We start from the raw sequence: 24,119 nt of genomic DNA on the forward strand, positions 1-24,119 counted from the left end.
TTCAAAAACTGTAAGTCATTATCAAAATTATTACAAATAAAGGCTTGTCATATCACACTTTATATGCCATGAGTTTATATCACATGCTGTATTTATTTAACATTTTAAGTTGAATTGCTGACATGAATTAACTTTTGCACGATACTCAAATGTTTTGAATTTCACCTGCATTCTGTCCCTGTGGATTAAAATAAGCCTACCATGAAGTATGGACTTTTCATGTTTTTGAAAAACACTTTTGTTCCCTTGCTAATTGTATAAGTAGTTCCCCCACTGTAGTATCATTCACTGTCTTTTATTTTCAAATTCATCAGTGCCAGGCAATCTGACAATACCTGATTGTATTTTTCCCAGAATGCAATGCAAATTGTGGGCTTTATGGAGGATGAGGTACAGTCGGTACTCGAGCTGGTTGCAGCTGTCCTGAAACTGGGCAACATCGAGTTCAAGCCAGAGTCACGCTGTAACGGCACAGATGAAAGCCGTGTCAAAGATAAAAACGGTAAGGAATGAAACAAAGATAAGTTGTTCACTGCAAGTTTGGTGTTTTTATCACACCTATGCATTTGTACACTTAAACTTGTTGACCTGATGTTAGACCACTATCACCCATTGACTTAATTTAATTGTTTAATATAAAAATGTACAATATAATTTTTTTGCAATATTTCCTTTGTGTGTTTACACACTCATTACTTACAAAGTCTTGTTACATATTTGAGCCTGGGGCAAAAGCTATCTTCTATTGTACAGTTATAAAGTCCTTTACAGGTGGTGATCCATATCTGCAAAAATGTCTCAGCACAAACATATCAGAGAGTACAATCAGTGATAAGCTGAATGTTTTAACCGCTACCAAATTCTTGCCTGGGAGCAAACTTAAAGAAAACAATGTTGACTTTTCTGTCATTACTTGCCTCCTTTCTCCTGATGGCTAGCAGCGGCTGGCGAGCTGTTTAATGCTTTGACCATGTGTTCCATTTTGTCTGATGTGCAGATCTAAAAGAGATGTGTGAGCTGCTGGGGATCGAACAGTCTGTGCTGGAAAGGGCATTCAGCTATCGCACCGTTGAGGCAAAATTGGAGAAAGTGTCCACTACCTTGAATGTGGCCCAGGTCAGAGTGCAGGGTATACATGTAATTAGTAATAGTTAATGGAAGCCATTTTTCACTTGTGTGTGCACAGACGCATGTCACCTCTCATTCATGTCAATGTTGCATGACAACCTTTCATTTAAAGATGACTTGTATTCCTCTTGGAAATTTATGAGGGTCATATATTGGAGGTTGGTGGGTGCACGTAAGCTGTTCTCAAGTGTGTACCCATTGCGGAGTATCTAAAACAGTTGTAGTAAAACAAGAAGTACTATGTTTGTAATTAAAACCTGACCTCAGGTAATGTTTGTGGTTGTCTTCCTTATTTGTATTCACATCAAATTTATTCAGTTTGGTTAAGTGGGTTTTGTTTTTTTGCAGGCCTATTACGCCCGTGATGCCCTTGCCAAAAACCTCTACAGTCGTCTGTTTAGCTGGATTGTTACTCGGATCAATGAAAGCATAAAGGTAAAAAGTACCCATTTGTTTTGTGGAATTTTTTTTGACTGATAGTGCTGGTACTACAGTACTTGCCTTCTAAATTATTTATTGGCCACATTTTCTGCTTGCAGGCACAAGCTAAAACCCGCCACAAGGTCATGGGTGTGCTGGACATCTATGGCTTCGAGATATTTGACGTAAGACACAAATGTTTTTCTGTCGGTGTCTCTCTGTTGTTCTATCTTCCTGTCTGTCTTTCACTAGGATAGAATCTGGCCTTCCTTTCATTTTATCAGCTTTAAAAGGATTTTGCCCCAGGATGTTATGTGCGTGCAATGGTATACCTGGGAAGGAGCTTATCAACAACTGTGCTCTGATAAAAGCATATTCATATTAGATTAGTTCAGCTTCACTGCTCTCGGGACTAAATTCCTCTTTGGTTGCACATTAATTTCAACCCTGACATCTGCATCTCAAACAAATGAACTGAACCTGATCAATATACAGTACACTTTTCTTATATACAATGGAAACACTTGAAAATCCTAGGTATTGCACAAACATTGAAAGATGGAAAGTGTGCTAAATACAGAAATAAGATAAAAAAAATAATGGTCTACCTCAGGGGTGTCCAAAGTGTGGGCCTGGGGCAATTTGCAACTTGTTTTTTATCGGCCTGCAACACATTTTAAAGACAAAATTAGGGTTTCCCCTTAATGTAAATAAATGATTGTGGCGGCCTGCTATGGCAAAATATTAGCCGCCACACCTTAAACGTTTAAAAAAAAGTATATAATAAATTAATTGTATTGTCCAGAAGAAGAGACACAAAGTCTGTTGCTCTTTTTAGCTTTTATTGCCAATCTTATGCTGACAACTGGCCCAATTCCAACACATAATCCCTTTTTGTGCACACATGTCCGCCTATGCGACCCAGACACACAATAACACTTGCTTATTCTTATCCAACACGGTGTGTTCAAAATGATGGGAACAATGAACAGCATAACACACGAACATACACATTAACACTAGCAGGTTGTTGCAGTATGAATGGATATATATAGTTTATTATTCGCGCACTATTGACTAATGATGCACCGAAAATTTGACCGCCAAAAAAATACTATCACCGAAATAGCGTTGCCGAAACCAAATGTTGTGATGACGTAAGCAATACGCACAGAATTGTCTGAAACAGAGGTAGCATGTCTGCAATGTGGACATACTTAAATACAGTATAGCCAAGAAATACCCACAGACAGCAATCTACAAAATGTGTGGTGGCTTTTTAGGAGAGAAAAGGAAAACGTCACTTAAAGAATTGGGGAAGTCTCTAGAAAAAAAGTTCTCAACAAAGTACGTTGTACGATAAGCACCAACAATTGAAAAATAAAGCAGAACGTAATATGTAAGAAAAATAAATGTTAATACTAATTAATAGTAACAGATTTGTTTTAAATGTATGTATACATGTGTTTGCCTTTTTAAAGAAAATATATGCATTATAGCAAATTATTGGATGTCTTATTGACCACGCCTCTAGCCACGTCCCCACAACCGCAGGTATCTTGGCACTCGAGGGCAGTGGTTCTTAACCTTGTTGGAGGTACCGAACCCCACCAGTTTCATATGCGCATTCACCGAACCCTTCTTTAGTGAAAAATAAAATATTGTTTTTTTTCAAATTCAAGACAAAGTTATATGTTTTTGGTAACACTTTAGTATGGGGAACATATTCTAAGTCACAAAGACTTAATTTAGAGTTTTTTGGACACTAGGCGAACATATTTTAAGTAACAAAGACTTAATTTAGAGTTATTTGGTTAGGGACCCCGACTTAAACAAGTTGAAAGACATATTCGGGTGTTACCATTTAGTGGTCAATTAGTAGATTGCACTATACTGTGCAATCTACTAATAAAAGTTTCAATCAATCAATCAAAAAAAGGGTTAGGGTTAGAGGGTTAGGGTTATAATAAGGCCATGCAGAATAAGGCATTAATCAGTACTTAATAATGACTAGTTAAGAGCCAATATGTTACTAATTTGCATGTTAATAAGCAACTAATTAATGGTGAATATGTTCCCCATACTAAAGTGTTACCATGTTTTTTTTACTGGTGCACAAAATGAACCGTGTATGAACATCACCTCAAACAACAAAACCAACACAGTGCATAAACTCACAACAAATTACACACCTGCAAATCAGTGTGACTTCTGCTGTTGCCGTATATGTAATACGCCGATAGGGAAAAGTTTTTATTTACACGATGAGTCGGGTGTGTCTTGACCTCGGCCGAACCCCTGAGCCCGACTCACCGAACCCCTAGGGTTCCATCGAACCCAGGTTAAGAACCACTGCTCTAGGGGAAACCCTGAAAAACATGTCCCGGATTAGAACAGTACACAAATAAAAGAAAAAAATAACACTGGTCCAAATCCCCCCCAAAATGGGAACCGAAAGCATCCTGTGCGTCTTACTGTACATTGTCTTTGATTTCCATGCGTCTTTTCATGCTGATTAATTTACTGTGTGACTGCATGCAAATGAGTATGCACATATAAGAGTGTGAGAGCTGCTGAGTGCTCTGACCAGAATAAATGGCGGAACAAGTATTTCTTGCAGAGTTGCACGAATGGCCCCAACCCCCCATGCGTTCATGTCTTTTTTATACTGTCATACTGTTTTTATTCTCATTCACTCCACTCACTCTCACGCCATTCATTCCTCTCCCTCTCACTGTCATCTTGTGTCTTGGTCACCAGAAAGCAGTAAGTAACACCTGCACCAGCCTGCTGTTTGCTGTGCCATTGTGCATGCTGTGATCAACTTAATTCAGGTCCTCTTCACTACAATGATAATTCATGGGCTCCTGGTGTGCAGCAACAGCCACATTGCTGAAGAAATACTTAAAAAAAAAAAATGTTGAATCATGAAAATCCACTCTGCTGGCACGTAGTAAACAAACGGCATACAAGAAAGTTGTATCATGTTTCCACTGCCTGTCAAAAATTGTTTACGTGTTGAATATACAACAGGGCTGTGCTTTGTGCCAAAGTTTTTTTTAGAAGTACACATTTTTTCTACTTGCCTGCTGTTTGAGATCACACATTGTTGTGTACTCTTAATTGAATTGCTGAGTTTTCTCTGTAGTCATGCATCACTAAACAAAAAAAACACTTATTTTGTTGTTTTACCTATTTGTAACAATTCAGCAAATAATAAGACGCAGCTTACAGTAGGAATGGGATTCATATGGCCTCATTTGTCGTGGTTTACTTGACACATGAAACGTGACAAATTGGGAGTGCACTATCTACAATAGCAGCCATATGGCAGTATAGTGTTGAATTGCTAAATGTGTTTTGTGGCAAATCCATTTTTGACCACAATGCCAGTTGCTATATAGAGTGGCACTTTCCATAATTTTCAGCAGACTATTGCAAAATGAATAACCAAAATATCAGGGACGCAACTCTTTTAAACCAAACCAACAATAATTGGCTATTTATCAAACGCCTGCTTTGTTGAGCCAGATATGTGTAATATACGTAGACAGCCATGTAAAAATGTTATGACACCCCTTGGTATACCTCTTCTAGTCCTGATCTGCTGCACACAAAAGTGTGAACATTTGTCTCAACATGTTCCACTGTATTACATGCTCTATTTTCCCCCCTGACAAATACACCACATGTGGTGCTGTTATTAAACTCCATGAGTCAGTAACCAATCTTTGAGGGACTGAAAAGTGCTTCTGTAAAATTAGATTTGAAAAAAGATTGAAAAACAATCAAGCATTAAGCAAAATGTCTTTGCAAGACGCAGGACTTGAGACTTTGTGACTTGGTAGCTAATCGCTTATAATTCATTGTCCATTTATCAAATGATTGATAAAATATGTATTACTGTACATGTCTGGTAGCAGGTCAAAACCCACAGGGGGCGCCACTCATTTATTTACACAAATCCTTTTTCAGCTTTGTGTCTGCTGCCACTTGCCGTGCTTTGCTTTTGAGTGTGTGTGTGTGTGTGTGTAAACTTTTAGGGTGAAGGTGACTGTGGTTTCTCTGCAAAGGGAAATGGGTCTTTAAATGAGAAACCAATGTGTCCCATTGCCTTGTCATTGAGAAACCTTGCTGTGTCCTTCACTCAGCGAGCTTTAACGCTGAACATGCTCCTAACCACTTTATTGTCATAGCAAGTAATTTCTTACCCAACACCCTGCAGTACGATTAGGCCATCTGCCAGAAAGCATGACTCACCCCTCAATGGGTCATAATTGACAACAATTGGAATCGCTTGTAAATGTTTAATGACCATAAAGGACAGGTTCCAAGAACCCTTTCTAATAGGGATTCACCGTAAGGGCCCATCTGTTTACACAACGAGATTAATATATGTAGTCTACTTTTCTAATTGTAAAAACAAAATACAAAAGGGACATGTAATTTTAATAAACTTTTACTATTATACAACATTTAGAATTTGCCTGAGCAGTGTTTTTGACTTTAAACTAAATGTAATTTGACATTTGCTTAGTCGTCTTTCCTCGTATTAATAAAGAATAGTACCAACAATATTTTTGAGAATACCGGCATGAAGAAAACTGGCTCTTTTCATTGAGCTATTGCACAAGCTCAGTTGACATTGGGAGTTGTCCTTAGGGAAGTATGATTGGATAAAAAGTTGAAATGTGTAATGAACCTTAAAAGTTTACTTTAGCTGTTAATGAATACTACAAAATTAAACATGCACTGTATTATTTAACTTTGTTGTGGCTTTTGACAAACCAAGTGAAAATGAACTAGCTGAGCTATAAAGTCATATACAATACGTTAACATTTTAGGTTCCCGTTTTAAAACAAAAGTCGATACAACCCCCCCTTTTCTTAGAAAGACAGGGCACCAAGCACATTTGGATTTTTTAGGCTGAGAAAATACAACCTTTTGTGTTTCTGCTCCTGTAGGACAACAGCTTTGAGCAGTTTATCATCAACTATTGCAACGAGAAGCTGCAGCAGATCTTCATCGAGCTGACCTTGCGTGAGGAGCAGGAGGAGTACATCAGAGAGGCAAGTTTGTACATATACATAAGGCCTTCTTCACACTGCATGTCAATTTCATTTTTTTTGCCCATATGCAACATCCATCTAATTTTTTTCATGTCTGTGAACAGTGCAATGCTGATTTTTTCATATCCGACCCAGGCCTTTTTCGTGTGTGGAAATAAATCGGATATGTATGTGATGCGTACTCAATGTAAACGCTCCCGCACTCAGGGTCGCATTCATCCGACCAATACATCATCAAAAAACAATAAGTGTCGTAATTATTCTCCAGATTAGACGGTTACAAAATAAATATTTGACACCGGAGCAGAAAACTGGTGCAAATGAAATGTTTGAGAAATTCACATGAAAGTTCCACCACTCCTCTCTCTGATTGCTTGCCCACAGACACACTCTTCAAGCAGACATTGAAGCAAAATATCCCATAAAACTGCGAGAGCCAAAGTACTTGTCCTCTTCCCTCTTAATCTTCTGCGTGCAATATTTCAGTACAGATAATGTTGACTTTGATTGCACAAAATCCTTGAAATGACTGAGACTGACTAGAGTTGAAACCATGTTTACTTCTGTAAACACTGCACTGCGTGTGACGTCATGTCCGCATGTGGGTCAGATTGCATTCATATTCGAAAATGCATTTATTTTTTTTAATGTGAACAGTCAAAATATCTGATTTGACAAAAAAAAAATCCGAATTGGACTTCTGACCCTGCAGGTTATCACTTTTTTAAAGATTTCATTTTTAAGCTGGCTTCATGCAACATGCGAGAGCTCTGTTAAAGGAGTCATATTTGGATTTTTTTCCTACATTTAAAACACTTTGTTGTGGTCTACATAACATGAAATGGTAGTTCCTTGGTCAAAATGTTGCATAGATTGTTTTACAGAAAGTTTTTAAGCCACTTTCTGACCGTCTCTTCAGGATGGGCCCCGTTTTGGCGGTCTTATTTACATGGCTCCACTTTGACAGTGTCTTCTCTCCGCCATTTTATGGGGGAGTTTTTAGCGCTTCCGTAGCAAGTGTACTGACAGATATTAGTTCAAATTATACTCTCTTTTCAGTGGTTCCCAACCACCGGTCCGTGGACCGATTGGTACCGGGCCGCACAAGAAATTACATGTTTTTTAAAAACGTTTTTATTAAATCAACATAAAAAAACACATTATATACATTATATATCTATATAGATCAGTACAGTCTGCAGTGATACAGTCCGTAAGCACACATGATTGTATTTCTTTATGAAAAAAATAAAAAATAAATACCATTCCCCCCTTGAGTCAAACCATTGCCCCCTCCACCCAGTAAACCTCTATTTCTTGTGGAGAATTCTGCTTTATTATTCCCTTCAGGTTGGAAAGGCCCTTTAGCATCTGTTTAACCAAGTGCTATTTGTATCTGCATTCAAATCCTAGTTTAAACCTGCTTCTAGATTATAAACACAATCCCTCGCACTCAGTCTCCTTCAGTGGAGCGTATGAAAAAGAGGTGATCCCTTAATTCGACAAGAGTAAACGCTCCCTGTTGTAGACCTTCAAGTTCTGTTTGTTTTCAAAGCTCTGTGTGTATGAATGGTGACCCCTAAACTCCTTCCCTCCAACACAACCACCATCACTGATTTGGCCACTGTCCAGTGTGCAGCATGGGAAAATACCACAGTCCTGTTGACAGCAGGGAGGCACACGAATCAGAATGAGTGCTGATACCTCTTTAATTTAGGCCACCCCTTCTTAGCACCCACTCCTTCTAAAATCTGTCACATTGCTTACATTAACTGAAGCAATGTTCCCAGCCCATTCCTCGCAATGATTTAAGGTTCCACAAAGTATTTTTATCCATATTTTTTTATAGCCAGCTTTGAGAGGGTGGAAGGATGAGAATATGTAATGTGTGACAATGCAGTTTTCCATAATGACATTCATTTGTATTAGCTGGGTGAAACTGTCCAGATGTAATGAAAATTGGGCATATTGATAGAGAGTTTGAAAAAATCTGTTGATTGTGCTGGGCTGTCTGCGGACCAATTTCCTTTTCTGTTAAAGCAGTCATCAAAACATCACTTTTGTTCTTTAACATAAGACCATTGTAAGGTTGACCTGATTTCCTTTTGTTGCAGGACATTGAGTGGACCAACATTGAGTATTTCAACAATGCCATTATCTGTGACCTCATTGAGAACGTAAGTCGGATTCACACTGGTGAGAAACTTACATCTAACTTGGTAGTGTAATGGAAAAAAGTAGGGGTGTACTAAAACATTGATTCACATCCGAATCGCGATTCTTATTCAACCCGATTCTAAATACATTCATCATTTGCAAAAATCGTTTAAATAAATAAAAAAATAACTACCAAAAAACAATTTTTATAAGAATACAGTTTCAAAAAGACGTTTTTAGGCTTTCTCCATGCAACCAGAAGGAGATTTTCTAACATAAAACCTGTTTTGAAAAACGTTTCATCATAATTATTTTACCAAATAATACATTGCAAGAATTGGTTTAAATTGAGAATTGTGTTGAATCAAGAATCGATTCTGAACACTCCAGGAATCGGAATTAGAGCGAATCGTTAGGTGCCGAAAGATTCACACCCCTAGAAAATAGCCTTTAATAGAAAATGTTGCACTACATTGATCTTGTAGACTTTTTTTTGTAGCACTTTTCATAAATGCAAACAAGTTTTGGAGATTGACATTATAGGTGGGGGAACTAATCAGATTTGAGATATTTTAATATTTTTATGAGATGTACGGCGACCATGAGTGCCTTGAAAGGCGCCTTACAAAATAAATGTATTATTATGCATCGCATTTCGGATATGGACGATTATAAAATCAATTGGTAAATGTCTATAATCGATAAATGATTTATTCATTATAAATAATGTAATGCATACACTTCTAAAATTTGGCTGACTGCAGTCAGCCACCTCACCAATAGATTCAATCAGCTCCTTTATTTTAAGGGATTTATGTTCCAGTTTTTCACACATTTTCATTAAATGTAGTAATTAATTTGTTTTTTTATTAGAAATGCAATGTTTTTTAACGCTTAATTAGTGAAAACGGAAGAAAAGTAAAACTGCATCAACATACAAAAAATAAAAATGCATCAATATTTGTCTTTCCTAATCTAATCGTAGCTCCTGAATCGTAATCAAATTGTGAGGTGCCCAAAGATTCCCACCTTTACTGGACACTGTGTACTTCTAATGCCTTTTCTGTCTTCACACTTTCCAACACCAGCACCAAAATGGCATTTTGGCAATGTTAGACGAGGAGTGTTTGCGTCCGGGAACGGTCACAGACGAGACCTTCCTTGACAAACTGAACACAATCTGTGCTCAACACCAGCACTTTGAGAGTCGTCTCAGCAAGAATTCAAAGTTCCTTACTGACCACAGCTTGCCTCACAGCTGCTTCCGCATCCAGCACTATGCCGGGAAGGTAACCCAAGCAGTTTTTCATTTGACTTTTTTAAACGCTGTTAACGTAGCAAGAATGTATCTCACATTTATTTGGTAAATAATTGATAGAGTTTATTAAAATAGTATATATTTAATATCAAGTGGATCATATTAAATATTAATATACATATTTTTAATGTAATAAGTATTTGATTTGATTCAAAATTTAATTGCCTTTTTTGTGTCAAGGTGCTGTACCGTGTTGAAGGCTTTGTGGACAAGAACAATGACCTACTATATCGGGACTTGTCCCAAGCCATGTATAAAGCCAATCACAGTCTGATCAAACATCTGTTCCCTGAGGGAAACCCAGCCAAAGTCAACCTTAAGAGGCCGCCAACCGCTGGCTTCCAGTTCAAAGCGTCAGTGGGCACTCTAATGAGGAATCTGCAGACCAAGAACCCCAACTACATCCGGTAGCGTGTGCGTGTGTGTTTGTGTGTGTGTGCGTGTCTGTGCGAGCTTTTCCTAAAACAAGACTTGAAGTGACAATGCACAAAATGTACTCTTTGCCAGATGCATCAAGCCAAATGACAAGAAAGCTCCCCACATCTTTACCGAGTCGCTGGTTTGCCATCAAGTGCGGTACTTGGGCCTGATGGAGAATGTCCGCGTGAGAAGAGCAGGGTATGCCTTCCGCCAGGCATATGAGCCCTGCCTGGAGCGCTACAAAATGCTCTGCAAACGAACATGGCCGCATTGGAGAGGGCCTGCTAGGTAATGGTCATGCTAATTCACAAGCAACTGTTATCAGGGGGTCACGCAGCGGGGCATGTTACTGGACCTTTGCCAAAAGTCCTCTGAGGCTTTCACTGAAAATGTGCAGCAGTGGCCTTTAAGTGAATCACTAAGCCTGCAGCTACTCCCGGTGGAAAAACTGTGTGACCCATGTTAATGGGCTCCTGTTGGAGTGGACAACTCCCAGGTGATATTGTGTGCAGCTGTGAGAATGTGGTTATTATTGGATAATAGTGCAGAATATTTTCTGCAAATAATTAGGAACAAAAAAAACACCTAGCTCATTAGGCAGTATTGCATTAGTAAATACCCTTTTAAATCTCCAATTATTGTATTTACTCTTTATGGAGAATGTTGGTTGACCTTTACGATAATGTCCCTTAACAGCTGTCTCGTATATACTATGCACATACTACATATGGTAGCACTTCACTAGGTGTCCTCACATAAGCACTAATGGAACATACTGTATTTAGTCAGAAATTAAATGGTCTCGTTCTGCACCGCATGTGGGATTATTTAATGTGATTCCTATCTTATGTACGGTTATTGCTCGGTACTAAACTTTATTCTGTTAATGTTAGTTTATGTTCTACTCGAATTTACCCATTCCTATTTTCAGAACTTCTAAATAGCTGTGATTCTTGATACTTTTTAAAGTATCTTTTAAACCTTCTTTTCCTGCAGGGAAGGTGTGGAGATGCTTATGGCAGATCTTCAGGTTCCTGCTGAGGAGTTCTCCTATGGCCGCTCTAAAATCTTCATCAGGAATCCTAGAACGGTAAAAATCAGCTATGCAACACAAGTATAAAGTACCTCAGCTTTGTTTTTCCTTTTTCCCCCTTTTACTCTTTTGCCATCTGCAATAGAATGTCAAAGGTTGTTTTCACATAATATTTATAGTGTTTGTGAAGGTGGCTGTATTCCGAGCCCCTACTTAACGCTTTAGGCCCACCACCAAACACATGGTTCCACTTAGGCATCCCATCTTCCATGGGAAATGAGCATCTTTAGTCAGCTCTTTAACTGCTTAAACATGCAACGATTACTGACTTTGCTCCCCCCCCCAAAATAATAAGAAAAATAAATGTTTTCACTTGCATTGTATATTTAAAACATTCTGTCTCCTTTGCATATCTGCAATATTACTAAATTTGTTGGAATATATCAGGCTTTTATACGGGTGTATATTTTGCATTCTTAATTTCACGGAATTCAAATTGCTTCCTCGTGATCTATGCTGCCACCCAAAAGGTTTTGGGAAAAACAGTTACTGTGCCAGTTTTCTTGTTCTGAAAGCATAACCTACACATAGTATTGTTGGATACTTATTTAGCTTTGCTTGAATATAGCAAAATAAAGATGTAGATCTAGCTGCTGCTGAACAAAATGTTTGCTCATTTTAAGACAATATGTTTTATATTGCAGATGAAGATACGTCAATGTTATATTTCTTTTATTGCTGCGATTCGAGAAATATAAGGGCATTGTATTCCCTGTTCAGGGTGGTGCTTGGACTTTGTTCCTGATATCACTGAATCAATATTTGCTCAGAGATAAACGTCGCTTTCATCATCAGGGTACTGAAGATAGTAAACGACATTGCCCTTTCCAAAACAGGATATAAATGTCAATACCCTTTCTTTTATGTATTTGAGGATGTGCTGCTCCTTTTTATTGTAATATAATCCATTCTCGCCTCCTCTTCCTTGCAGCTCTTCTTCTTAGAGGAAAGGAGAAGGCAGTGCCTGCAAGATCTGGCCACGCTCATTCAGAAAATCTACCGTGGCTGGAAATGCCGCACTCACTTCCTATTGCTGAAAAAGAGTCAGATTGTGGTGGCAGCATGGTACCGTCGCTATGCGGTAAGGATAATTTAGTCATCTCACTCCAGCAGCGTAGGCATTTGCAACATAGAACCCTGAGTCAAGTGTTGCCCATTTGAATTATTTACACGTTTTTGTTTTGGTTTTTACCTCACAGCAAGAAAAGAAATACCAGAAGATCAAGCGCGCCACCACTGTAGTGCAGTCTTACACCAGAGGATGGCAGGTGTGGTTTGCTGTGTTGTCATTTTTATCCAGAATAAACCAGAGACAGAAATAGTGCTGCATTAATTTAAGAAAAAACCTAATTGTGATTTCTCTCTCCATAATTGTGATTTAGATTTGTATATCTTATACATTTAAATACTTCCATCCATCCATTTTCTACCGCTTATTCCCTTCGGGGTCGCGGGGGGCGCTGGAGCCTATCTCAGCTACAATCGGGCGGAAAGCGGGGTACACCCTGGACAAGTCGCCACCTCATCGCAGGGCCAACACAGATAGACAGACAACATTCACACTCACATTCACACACTAGGGCCAATTTAGTGTTGCCAATCAACCTATATATACTTAACACTGCAAAAATAACAAGTGAAGGAAGACATGTTACTTTTAGACTGACTGTCAATCTACACATTCTTGTCTCAAGGCGCCACACATTACAATACGCAATATTCTACTTCCAAAAATATTTAGCTTTAATGAGACTCAGAGCTTTTGTCTACATCATGCTCTTAAACTGAAGTAATAACCGATAAAAACTATACAGTGATCATAATGTAATATAACACTAATGCAAGTAACAATTAAATGGATATACGCTTGTTTCTCATTACTGCAGAATCGTTTACCATTGTACTGTAATTAGAAGGTAAATAACTAAGAGCACAGTACCAAGTAAACTTCCTTGTTTTATATACTTGGCCAATAAAGGTGATTCTGATTATGGTAAATAAATAAACAAACAAAATTAACTGTCCTTTTTTTTTTTTTGCCATTATGGCATTCCCGCTCGTTCTTCCGTTGCCCACTCTGTTTGAAGCTGAAATATTCCCACAAAGGGACATTTGGCTCTGTAATTATATTTTGGCTTTGTAATCATATTTGTTCCTCCTATTTTGTGTTACTTTGCGGTTACTTCTTATGAGCAAGTCGCAAAAGGCGAGGCTCTCTGTCCATGCTTCTTTCGTTGGTGTGCGTGATTGAGTTCAGTTAAATCTACTGTTAGATAAACGTGCTCAGGTGCTGAGAGCGATGCACAGAGTAAAATGTCTTTATCCCTGTTTGAAGAGAAAGACACACTTTTGATCGGCCAGAAAGCTAAGAACTTGATGCTCAACAATTCTCATTGCCGAACATGTCTGTCACTCAGACGGCGGAGAAAAACAAATATTGCAGTATATCCCAGTACCGCACTAATTAAAACCTCAATGTCGATTAATAGTGCAGACCTAGACAGAAGTATTGCATAATAATAATAATTATTGCATAAATGATGTCAGTATATTCAATTATCCTTCTACTTATTTCTCTTAGGCTCGCAAACTACTGAGAGAGCTGAAACATCAGAAGAGGTGCAAGGAGGCCGTAACCACCATTGCGGCTTACTGGCATGGTACTCAGGTACTGATTTATTCAACTACAAAAGTCACATGTTATATATCAGCAGATTATTTGTGCAAAAGCCCCTCGTTCTCCTTGTTCTGTGCAATGCTTCTGTTAATGTTCCTCAGCAGTAAACAAAAACCTAAACAAAAAAACTGAATTCCCTTCGAAACTGTTTTTACTGCTCTGCCTTTGAAGCTGCCCCTCCTGCTCATCATATGACTGCTGCGTCACCTTCTCGTTATTTCTTTTTCCTTGAATCTCTTCTTCCTCACAACTTTCTTCCTTACCCAACACCCACCACGTCCCTTCAGGCTCGGATGGAGCTCAGACGTCTAAAACAAGAAGTGCTGAATAAACATGCTGTGACAGTAATTTGGGCATACTGGCAGGGAACCAAGGTATTTCACCCACATGTAGTGTGTTGCTGTCCCAGCTGTCTTGTCATCCCTCTCAACCATATCCCATGCCGTCATATTCCACAAAAAAACTGCCTAATAGGTGTCAATCAAGTTTTCCTGTTACCTACCGACCATAGTCGTGTTGTACAAGTGTTTCCTGTGTTGTATTGTATAAAAATTATACTACTACAAATGTTTGAAACCAAAATAGTGTCTTTCACCTCCCAATAAACCACCCTTTCTTTATTTGGAGCTTTATGATACAGTGGAACCCGACAATGTGTATAAATCAAACTCATCAAGACCTGGAGCACCGTGTTTCTGTTATAACTAAAAAGTGCCCGCTTAAGCTGACGTCGACATACATGGTCGATTGCTTTTGTCGACATAACATTTCAGACCGTGTCTGTCAACTTTTGTATTTAAAAATAAGGGAATCTTTCGGGAAAATAAGGAATATTTGACTACCAGCAGCAAGACTTGACAGTGTTTTTCTACTTGCGTGTTTTTATTTTGAAGGCTTTACTTTACGGGTAAAAATACGGGAATAGAAAGGCAAAGTTCCTTAGGGATATGCAGAGAGTTAAAAAGGTTTTATTTCTAATCAAAGCGGAAGGGATTGGCGATGTAAAAAATAAAAAAATAAAAAAATTATATATTGCGATGTATTTATAAAATCTATGTTGCGATGTATATTGCAACCTCCTTCGAGAACAATACAGTACATTTAATGCATCATATACAATTTAGTTTATAATTGATTGAGAAGCATTTCAAAGTGGGTTACAGAGGCTCCTAATTTAGCTGCTGACATATGCGGTAACATATTGTTTATATTATTTTTCGGTTGTACTAGTTTTTCAAAACTATTATTATTTTACTGTTGAAAGCTAATTATTTTCTGATGTAACATGGTTCCAACTACACAAGTTACTAAACTGTGGTACATGTAACACTAGTGGTACGCAGGCTCCATCTAGTGGTGCGCCAAATAATCACTTAATTAAATATTCAAACACAGTGTGACTGTTCAAACTTTGTGTAATATCACAGTAGCCAAAAATATTAAATCTAATTGTTAAATAAAACCATTGCCTTGTTTTTAATGAATACTTAGGTCTACTATGCTACTGTATTTTAATGTTGGTTATTACGGTAGTACTTGGATAGCAAAGTGTTTTCTGAGGGAGTACTTGGTGAAAAAAGTTTGAGAACCACTGATCTATACCTTTTGTTAAAATGTACTTAGCACTTTTCATTAGTATTGGGCAATACTACAAATTTGGATATTGATCCAAAACCAAGTAGTTACAGGGGTAAGAATTGGCCATACCAATATTGATACTTAAAATGATCAAGATGATCGAATAATTCAATTTTAGATCACAACTATAATCATACAAAATACAGGATGACAGTGTAACAATATCAAGTACCGGTAAATATTTCCTTTTTATTACATACAATATTTTGACCAAAATTTGATGGTCAAAATGAACTGAAAATAAGCAAAATCTACTTTGGCTCTGATTTAAATAACTTGGTTTTTGCCCTCCTGTGTCCAGGGACGTATTTTAGAGTTAAACAATAACAAAAAATCTATTTTGTGATAATAAAAATTATTAATCTTATCACTGTAGTATCGACTATATACTGAAACTATACTTGGTACCGTTACTGTCAATATTTTTATCAATCTACCTATCTTTGTTTACTTAGGATCGGTTAGGTTACTTTATTAGTACCCGAATGTGAACTTGTTCTTCACATTCAAGAGCTTTAGCATTAGCATTAACATGGCTTATTGCATCCTCCTACAGTGTGTTGTGTAGCATGTTTCGCTACTGCATTCCTCGTCTTCCACTGATAATAACACTTGTAAAAAATATACTTTATTTGCAGCCATGGAGGCGAGGATTAGTTAGCTCTCTTGCTGGCCAGGTCCTTTTTTGTTTCATGCTAGACATCCCATCCATTATTTTAACCTCCTTCCCACTACCAACAAAATTCACACTTATATATTCTGCACAAATGGAGGAAAACCATGTCAACCAACTGTCATAGGTGGACAAATTATTCTCACACATTATGTCTGTCAAAATGCTCATGTAAATGTAAATGTTTTCGGTTATGTTGACAAGAGATGATGTTGTAACCACCTATGTCAAAGTGAGTCAGCCAATTGGTGGGTTGTCGACTTAAATGGGTTCCATTATAGTAATAATATATCTATTTCTATAGGTGCTCCTGTTTGTTATACAATCACAGGTGCTGTGACCTGTATATCTTATCAACATGCACATTATAAAAAGCATAAAGGATATCTGAACTGATGATAATAATCATAATTCATAGTCTCCATCCTTCCTGATAAGATACACACTGAATAAGATATTTATTGATATCTTTGTTTTTATATATGAGACCTTGTCTCAGTGTATTTTATGTACAGTAGTTCTGACAGTCACACAATATGGTGTTAAATGAGACATTGAACTACATTTAACTGAAATAAGCGTACTTCACAACTACCACCACTTTCTGTCAGGCACGGAGGGAGTTGCGTCAGCTGAAGGAAGCGGCGAGGAATAAACACGCTGTGTCGGTCATTTGGGCTGGCTGGCAGGGCACCAAGGTATTTGGGAAGCCTTTTGGCTTGACTTGTGGTGATTCTGTGACTGTCCGCCTCCATCAACATCCCCAAAAACACATCTTTATATCCATCTACTTAACCCATGTCACACAAATGTTGGTTAGATTAGTCAACTAACATGTCCATTATCGACTGACATGTCACATATATAGGTCACACCAGTCTCTGTTGGTCCACTTAGCACTGCATGATGCCTGCTGACACTGCATGTCAACCACGCATGTTTTTGCATTGTATTGCTGTGCCGTTTTTCTCTACAGGAACAGAAGAGCTGACGTTCTCTGCCTAGCTTTCTCTCCCAGCTCTGATACACACCTCTAAAATAAATTTTCTTGGCAGACGTTCCTGAAAAGTACTATTCAAGTTGCAGTGTCACAACAAAATGTGATGCAGCTAAGTCGACCACACAGGGCTTACGCGTGCGTGCGTTGTGTGCAGTGTGAATGTGTTTTGCCTATTGCTGTTTGATGTCTGCTCACCTCAGGCAAAATTGTCTCCTTTTTCCTCTGCTGATCTTTTCTTGCTTTATTTTCCCCCCTTATTTGCCCTCGTCCGTTCCCTGAACAGGCTCGCAGGGAGCTGAGGAGACTGAAGGAAGAGGCCAGGCGTAGGCATGCTGTCGCTGTGATTTGGGCCTACTGGAAGGGACTCAAGGTACCTACCAGCCCTACGGCGCAGCCATCACCACGTCTACCAACTACTAACCACCCCCATTCTCCTTCAGCTGTCTGTGTCCTAATTCAGGAAGCCAGCCTCTGCCAAGAGCAATCAGCTCACTGTATTGATTTCTTGTGCAGCCTTCACTGCTCACTGAGTTCGACCGATTGGCTAAGCATTCCTACCATAACCAAATGGTTTCATGCGTAATGTGAGCAAAAAGTTTTGCATTGCTTTGCAGTTTTTGTAGTTCTAGGTGCTATCAGGACAAGGCATCCTTCAGCACTTCTGCTCATTTCTACACATTTCTATAGTTTTTTAAAATTCAAATGTTTTGTTCACATGGCAGAGGCTGTCTTTTTCTGCTTGCTGTTTTTCATTAACATTTTTCCATGTTTCAACTCACTCTGAAGAGCAACACTTTTGTTTTGCGTTTAACCTGTACTTTCTCTTCATCTAGGTGTGTTTTCCGTGTGTGTGACATTGTGGAATAGGTGTGGCCATTGTTGCAGTGTTAATCTTCCATCATTCTAATTGTTCCCCCTTACAATCCACTTTGCACCTTTTAACATCACATGTTCCATTCCATATTAAGGTCAGCATGAAGGTCGTTTGTCATAAACCACTTTTAACTGTCAATTTGGGGTCGTTTATTTGGAGTAATTGCAGCGGCTTGGCTTTAACCATCGCTGCTGTTATGTCACTAAACAAATGTTTTGTTTTCATTTTCTCTCATCCGTTCACTGTTTTACGTCAAACTAAAGACCGGAAGTAGATGACAGTCTTGTCTTTTCGTTTTCATTTCCTTTCAACAGGTGCGCAGAGAGTACAGAAAATTCTTCAGGGCAAATGCAGGAAAAAAGATCTATAACTTCACCATCCAGAGAATTGTAAGTACGTCTCAAATGTACAATTAAAATCTACAATATAGAAACATGCAAAGGCAAAGTACTAACATATGCGTTAAGACTGTTTAGTTAGGGTCAAATACATTCATTAATAAACTATGTTATGTACATTTATGTTAAAAAACAAAACAAAACCCATTTTTACTACTGAAAAATTGTAGGCTAAAGCGTGTTTTTTTCTACCCTTATATTTACATATTTTTTATCCATTCATTTAAAGGGGTCATATTATATTTTTTTTCTTCATTTAAAACACTTCCTTGTGCTCTGCATAAAATGTAATGGTGGTTCTTTGGTCAACATTTTGCAAAGATTGTTTTACAGACAATTTTCAAGCCACTTTCTGACCATCTCTTCAGGATACGTCATTTTGTGGGCCGCCCTATTTACGTGGCTCCACTCTCCGCCATCTTAGTTTTAGTTTTTAGCGCTTCCAAAGTGAGTCTACTGATAGATTGTTAGAACTAGACGCTACTTTGTATTAGAAATGGCAACAGCATAGGATGCATGTGCATGTACGAGCCAGTCTGCCCCACAACAAGAGGATAGCGAAAAATTGACTACAGCACGGACTACTTGCGCAAAGCATTTGGAATAAATTTCTACCATACATGCAGAAAGCGTCACAGGCCAGAGCAAATTCCAAACTGCTCGTTCAGAGGAAGAATGAAGGAAGGCAAAATTGTTTTATAAATGTCTCCACAATGTCTCCATGGTTGATATTTCATTTTCAGAAGTTATGCAGATCCCAAATTCTCAACCGCAGGTATCAATGGGTAATGAAAGTTGATTTTGAATAACAAACATGGCCCCTTTAAATAATTTGAACAGTACAAACCAAAAATCTTACCTCCAGTAAGCAGTTGATGTGCACACAGGTGTTTATAATTCTGCTGTATATATTTATTCAAAATATTGCTTTTAGTAAGTATGTTTAGTTTTTATTTAATTCATTCCACAGATTGACTTCTTAAAATAAAGAACAGTGTATATTTAACATTTATTAGGAATTTTACTTTTCTCTCTTACTTCATATCTTTGTCTACTCTAAGTTAAGATTCCAAATGCGATACAATGTTCAATTTCAGAGGGTTAAATGTGACATTTTTGGTTCTCTCCTCTAGATGCAGAAATACTTCCTGGGTCTGAAGAGCACGTTGCCCTCCATGTCGCCCATTGACAAGAACTGGCCTGTCCGACCGTACATTTTCCTGGATGGAGTCCACACGGAACTTCGCAGAATCTTCCATCTATGGAGGGTTGGTTACATAAATGTGCTCCCATTTTTTTACATGTTTTATTCCGTTTCCTTACAGCACCATCAGAAGTGTTCCGCTTGTATCTATCCAGTCCGTAACAGAAAAACAATGAATCCAAAAATAGTGAACAAATGTTTAACATGTTCCATGAATTACTCTATGAAGTATGTGCTTTCAGCGATTCTGAAATGCTGCTTCAAGTGTTTTAGTGCTGCCCAGTATTTGGCTGTATCTCAAAACAAATTCTTCCGTCAGAATGCTTTAATAATGTATGTACACTCTACTCAGTGTGCTTTAGTTTCTGAGGGGGCGAAATTTAAAAGTGCTGCTTATCGAAAATGCTGAACGCAAATTGTATCTGCTGTTGCTGCCCCTTCTATTCACTACTTTCCACCACTTCGGGTTGCTCCATTCCCTTCTGATTGCCTCGTAGGGTATCCATGATGGTGACTATTGAGATTGCACTGCATTTTTCTATAGTTAGTATGAACACTGAACACATTAAAGGAGCTGTTTGCAACATTTAAACAGATACCTAGAGGGCGCTAAGTTTCCATAGTATTTAAAGCGTTATATTTCGCCCTCTTACGGATTCTGGGACGTAATGACGCAACTACGTAACACGTACACCCGCGTTAGCTTTGGCTGTTGTAAGCTAATGATAGTGATTTGGATAGTTAGAGTTAGCTGTCATTTAATGTATATTCTATCATTGTTTGTTGCTTCTCTTTGACTGAGTACACGAGTCAGGATGAGTGATTGTTGTAAACACAGATTATTATTAATACTGGGACCAAAAGGGTTTAATCGACATTTGTAAAGTTACATAGGACTTAGTTAGTATTATTTGCAGATGACATGACTGCGTTTTGTTCAGGAGAGAACACACAGAAGCTAATACAAATAATAACAGAAGAAATGAACAAATTAAAAAGATGGTTTGACAAAAACAGATTATCTTCGAATCTCAGTAAAACTAAAATAATGTTATTCGGTAACATTGGAAGGGAAAGTCAAACACAAATAGAGTAGTCTATTGAAAAGGTAAAAGAAAACACATTTTTGTGTGTAATAATAGATGATAAGTTAAAATGGAAACCTCATGTAAATAATAAACAACAAAGTAGTAAGAAATACGTCAATAATGAATAAAGCAAAATATGTTCTGGAGCAAAAATCACTTCATATTCTCGACTGCTCGCTAGTGTTATCATATGAAAGTTATTGTGTAGAAATATGGGAAAACAGCTACAAATGTGTGCTTCATTCACTAGCAGGGTTACAAAAAAGATCAATTAGTTGATCAATGTTTTCGATGATGTAAACATAGGGACACACGGAAGTGATCACGGCGCCGCTAAAAATAGTTTGTCTGCGTTAGCGCTTATTACCGTATACCAATATCACTAATACTTGGATTATATTCAAGCCACAAAATGTCAATGGAGAATCGTTGGCGGTTTTTCAATGGTTATTTATTGGATTTCATGGGCGAAATAGTGAAGCTCCCATTGGCTCCGCTGTAAGCTGACTTTTATTTACGTTTATTAAATGTTTATAATGCATTAAAGAAAATCCATCTGTCATGTCTTTCATAATGATTAATAGGCAAAATTCCCAAAAAAGTGCAGTTCCCCTTTAAGACCTCATTGACTCCCATTATAACTGATATTTTTTTAACAGACTGTAATCCTGGTATATTATTATGTCTTTTCTATGAAAACTGAATGAATCTCAATATTGCTGTTTGAAAAATAGGAAAATATTTTGGTGTTTTTGCACCCCTTAACCACCAAATGGGGCCAGAAAACCATGAGCGTAATTTTCAGAGCTTTGATAAACGTAAATGTGTTAACCAATAACATGCAATGAAAATGATCCTGGGCAGTGAAATATAGCGTAGCAGATATTTATAAAATACCTAAGTGAACTCAATAAACTCAAAGTCCTGCCTGCTTTATTTTTCATTTAAGTTCAGTTGGCACGGTATAAATTATTTTTGTCTACTGTATCATAATCAATGTTGTCATGAATTATTGACCTATTCAATGCTGTGATTACCCAACCTCTGCAACTTTTTTTTTTTTTTTTTTCAATAATGCTTACATGGCATTTTCTTATTATAAAAAGTTATTTTAGACAAAAAGGCCATTAAACATAAAAAATAATAACTTTATAACAGTAGATCTGAAGTTAAAAGATTCCAAGCGTTATTTCTGAAAAAAATATTTCTGACTTCTGACACTTATCAGAGGATCTCTTTTGGATCTTAAGAGTGAGTGTGTAAAATCAATATTAAGGTTGCACAAGGGTTATGGAGAGGTTTGTTTGTAAAAAAAAAAAAAAAAAAAAAAAGTGTGAGTACAAAATGTTGCAAGATTCAGGCGTTTTTCTGAACATCGCTGGTGTTTGTGCTCAGTGCAAGAAATACAGGAGTCGATTCACCGAGGAGAAAAAGGCGGTGTATGAAGAGAAACTGGAGGCAAGTGAACTTTTCAAGGACAAAAAGGCTCTTTACCCAAGCAGGTACATCAAATTCACCTGTATTTGTTCATCTTGAATATACAAGTCATATTTCTGCACTATGTCTGCTTTAGATCTGGAGTATTCTTTATTTATATATTTAGTGAGCCTCCTCTGCTCTTTGACTGTGTTTTATCTCAGTGTGAGCCAGCCCTTCAAAGGAGACTACTTGGAGATCAGCAAGAACCCCAAGTATCAGAAACTCAATAGTTCCGTCGATGAAAAGGTTCTTCTCGCTGATGTGGTCAACAAGATCAACAGGGCCAATGGAAAAGTAAGAGATTCTCAAATATTCAAGTTTTTAGTAAAGAAGAAAATATATGATGTAATTATTTTCCATCCTTTAGCAATCTTATTTTCTGTCAACGCCATAAAGCTGGCTCTAGCACATAAGCATGTTCATAAGACGTTGTCTCGCCTACAGGGTGCAACTCGCATCCTCCTGCTGACAAAGAAGAACGTAGTCCTGGCTGACCAGAAGACAGGCCAAGTGAAGGCTAGTGTGGCTCTGCCCGACCTCACCAGCGTTTCAGTCAGCACGCAGAACGATGGCTTTTTTGCACTCAGACTTAAAGAGGTGAGGGTGGCCTTGACTAAAAGTACTGTCGTTAAATTTGGTGGGTAAGAGCTCATTAGGACTTACTTAAAATAATGACTTAAAAGTATTGTAATACAGTAGTACCTCGATTTACAAACGTATTTGGTTCTTGAACATGGTTTGTAAATCTAAAAGTTTGTATAGTGAAGCAGAGTTCCCGATAAGAAACATTGTAAACATGAATAATTGGTTCTAGCCTCGACAAAAGTTCCTAATTTAGTAAAAAAAAAAGTGCACTTTGAAGACAGTTTGTGTATAAATCAATCATTCAAACTTATTTCATACAGCACGTTTCATACATAAAAGAAATGCAACACAAAGTACTTAACAGATTTAAAAACAATACGCCGATGACCCACATCCCCCATCATCACACACACCTCACACACGCATACGCACTTACACGAACAGAAGAGCCAGGTGAGTAAACACCATCACAGGAGCCACGTTCACAAAGCGGCCCCACAACCATGGCCGACAACCCCTGATGAAAATATCATGTATTAGCCAAATCAAAAAGGTTTTTCTTAAACTGTTCAACAATTTCCTCACGCATTTGTTGACAAAGTGGTGACCCTCGCCCCATCCTTATTTGTGAATGACTGTGCATTTCATGGAATCTACTTTTATACCCAATCATGGCACCCACCTGTTCCCAATTTGCCTGTTCACCTGTGGGATGTTCCAAATAAGTGTTTGATGAGCATTCCTCAACTTTATCAGTATTTATTGCCACCTTTCCCAACTTCTTTATCATGTGTTGTTGGCATCAAATTCTGAAGTTAATGATTATTTGCAAAAAAAAATGTTTATCAGTTTGAACATCAAATATGTTGTCTTTGTAGCATATTCAATTGAATATGG

General features: G+C 37.8%; 1 protein-coding gene across 7 annotated transcripts in view; it reads left to right on the forward strand.

Moving 5' to 3' along the window:
* myo1b (myosin IB) overlaps positions 1-24,119 on the forward strand; it is a 113,267-nt gene that overhangs the window by 85,098 nt on the left and 4,050 nt on the right. For 2 of the 7 annotated variants that reach the window (XM_061926501.1, XM_061926500.2), the window contains 21 exons: positions 355-502; positions 998-1,116; positions 1,477-1,563; positions 1,668-1,733; positions 6,514-6,618; positions 8,733-8,795; positions 9,864-10,064; positions 10,274-10,500; positions 10,601-10,801; positions 11,510-11,603; positions 12,538-12,687; positions 12,806-12,874; positions 14,188-14,274; positions 14,571-14,657; positions 17,206-17,292; positions 17,878-17,964; positions 18,783-18,857; positions 20,000-20,134; positions 22,554-22,660; positions 22,799-22,931; positions 23,082-23,234. In XM_061926501.1, coding sequence (XP_061782485.1) covers positions 355-502; positions 998-1,116; positions 1,477-1,563; positions 1,668-1,733; positions 6,514-6,618; positions 8,733-8,795; positions 9,864-10,064; positions 10,274-10,500; positions 10,601-10,801; positions 11,510-11,603; positions 12,538-12,687; positions 12,806-12,874; positions 14,188-14,274; positions 14,571-14,657; positions 17,206-17,292; positions 17,878-17,964; positions 18,783-18,857; positions 20,000-20,134; positions 22,554-22,660; positions 22,799-22,931; positions 23,082-23,234 — 2,481 coding nt within the window. The remainder of the gene's footprint in view (positions 1-354; positions 503-997; positions 1,117-1,476; positions 1,564-1,667; positions 1,734-6,513; positions 6,619-8,732; positions 8,796-9,863; positions 10,065-10,273; positions 10,501-10,600; positions 10,802-11,509; positions 11,604-12,537; positions 12,688-12,805; positions 12,875-14,187; positions 14,275-14,570; positions 14,658-17,205; positions 17,293-17,877; positions 17,965-18,782; positions 18,858-19,999; positions 20,135-22,553; positions 22,661-22,798; positions 22,932-23,081; positions 23,235-24,119) is intronic. The other 5 variants (XM_061926503.2, XM_061926502.2, XM_061926505.2 and 2 more) reach the window with 5 other exon arrangements.

Source organism: Nerophis lumbriciformis, linkage group LG31 (genome assembly GCF_033978685.3).
Source record: "Nerophis lumbriciformis linkage group LG31, RoL_Nlum_v2.1, whole genome shotgun sequence".
NCBI lineage: Eukaryota > Metazoa > Chordata > Actinopteri > Syngnathiformes > Syngnathidae > Nerophis > Nerophis lumbriciformis.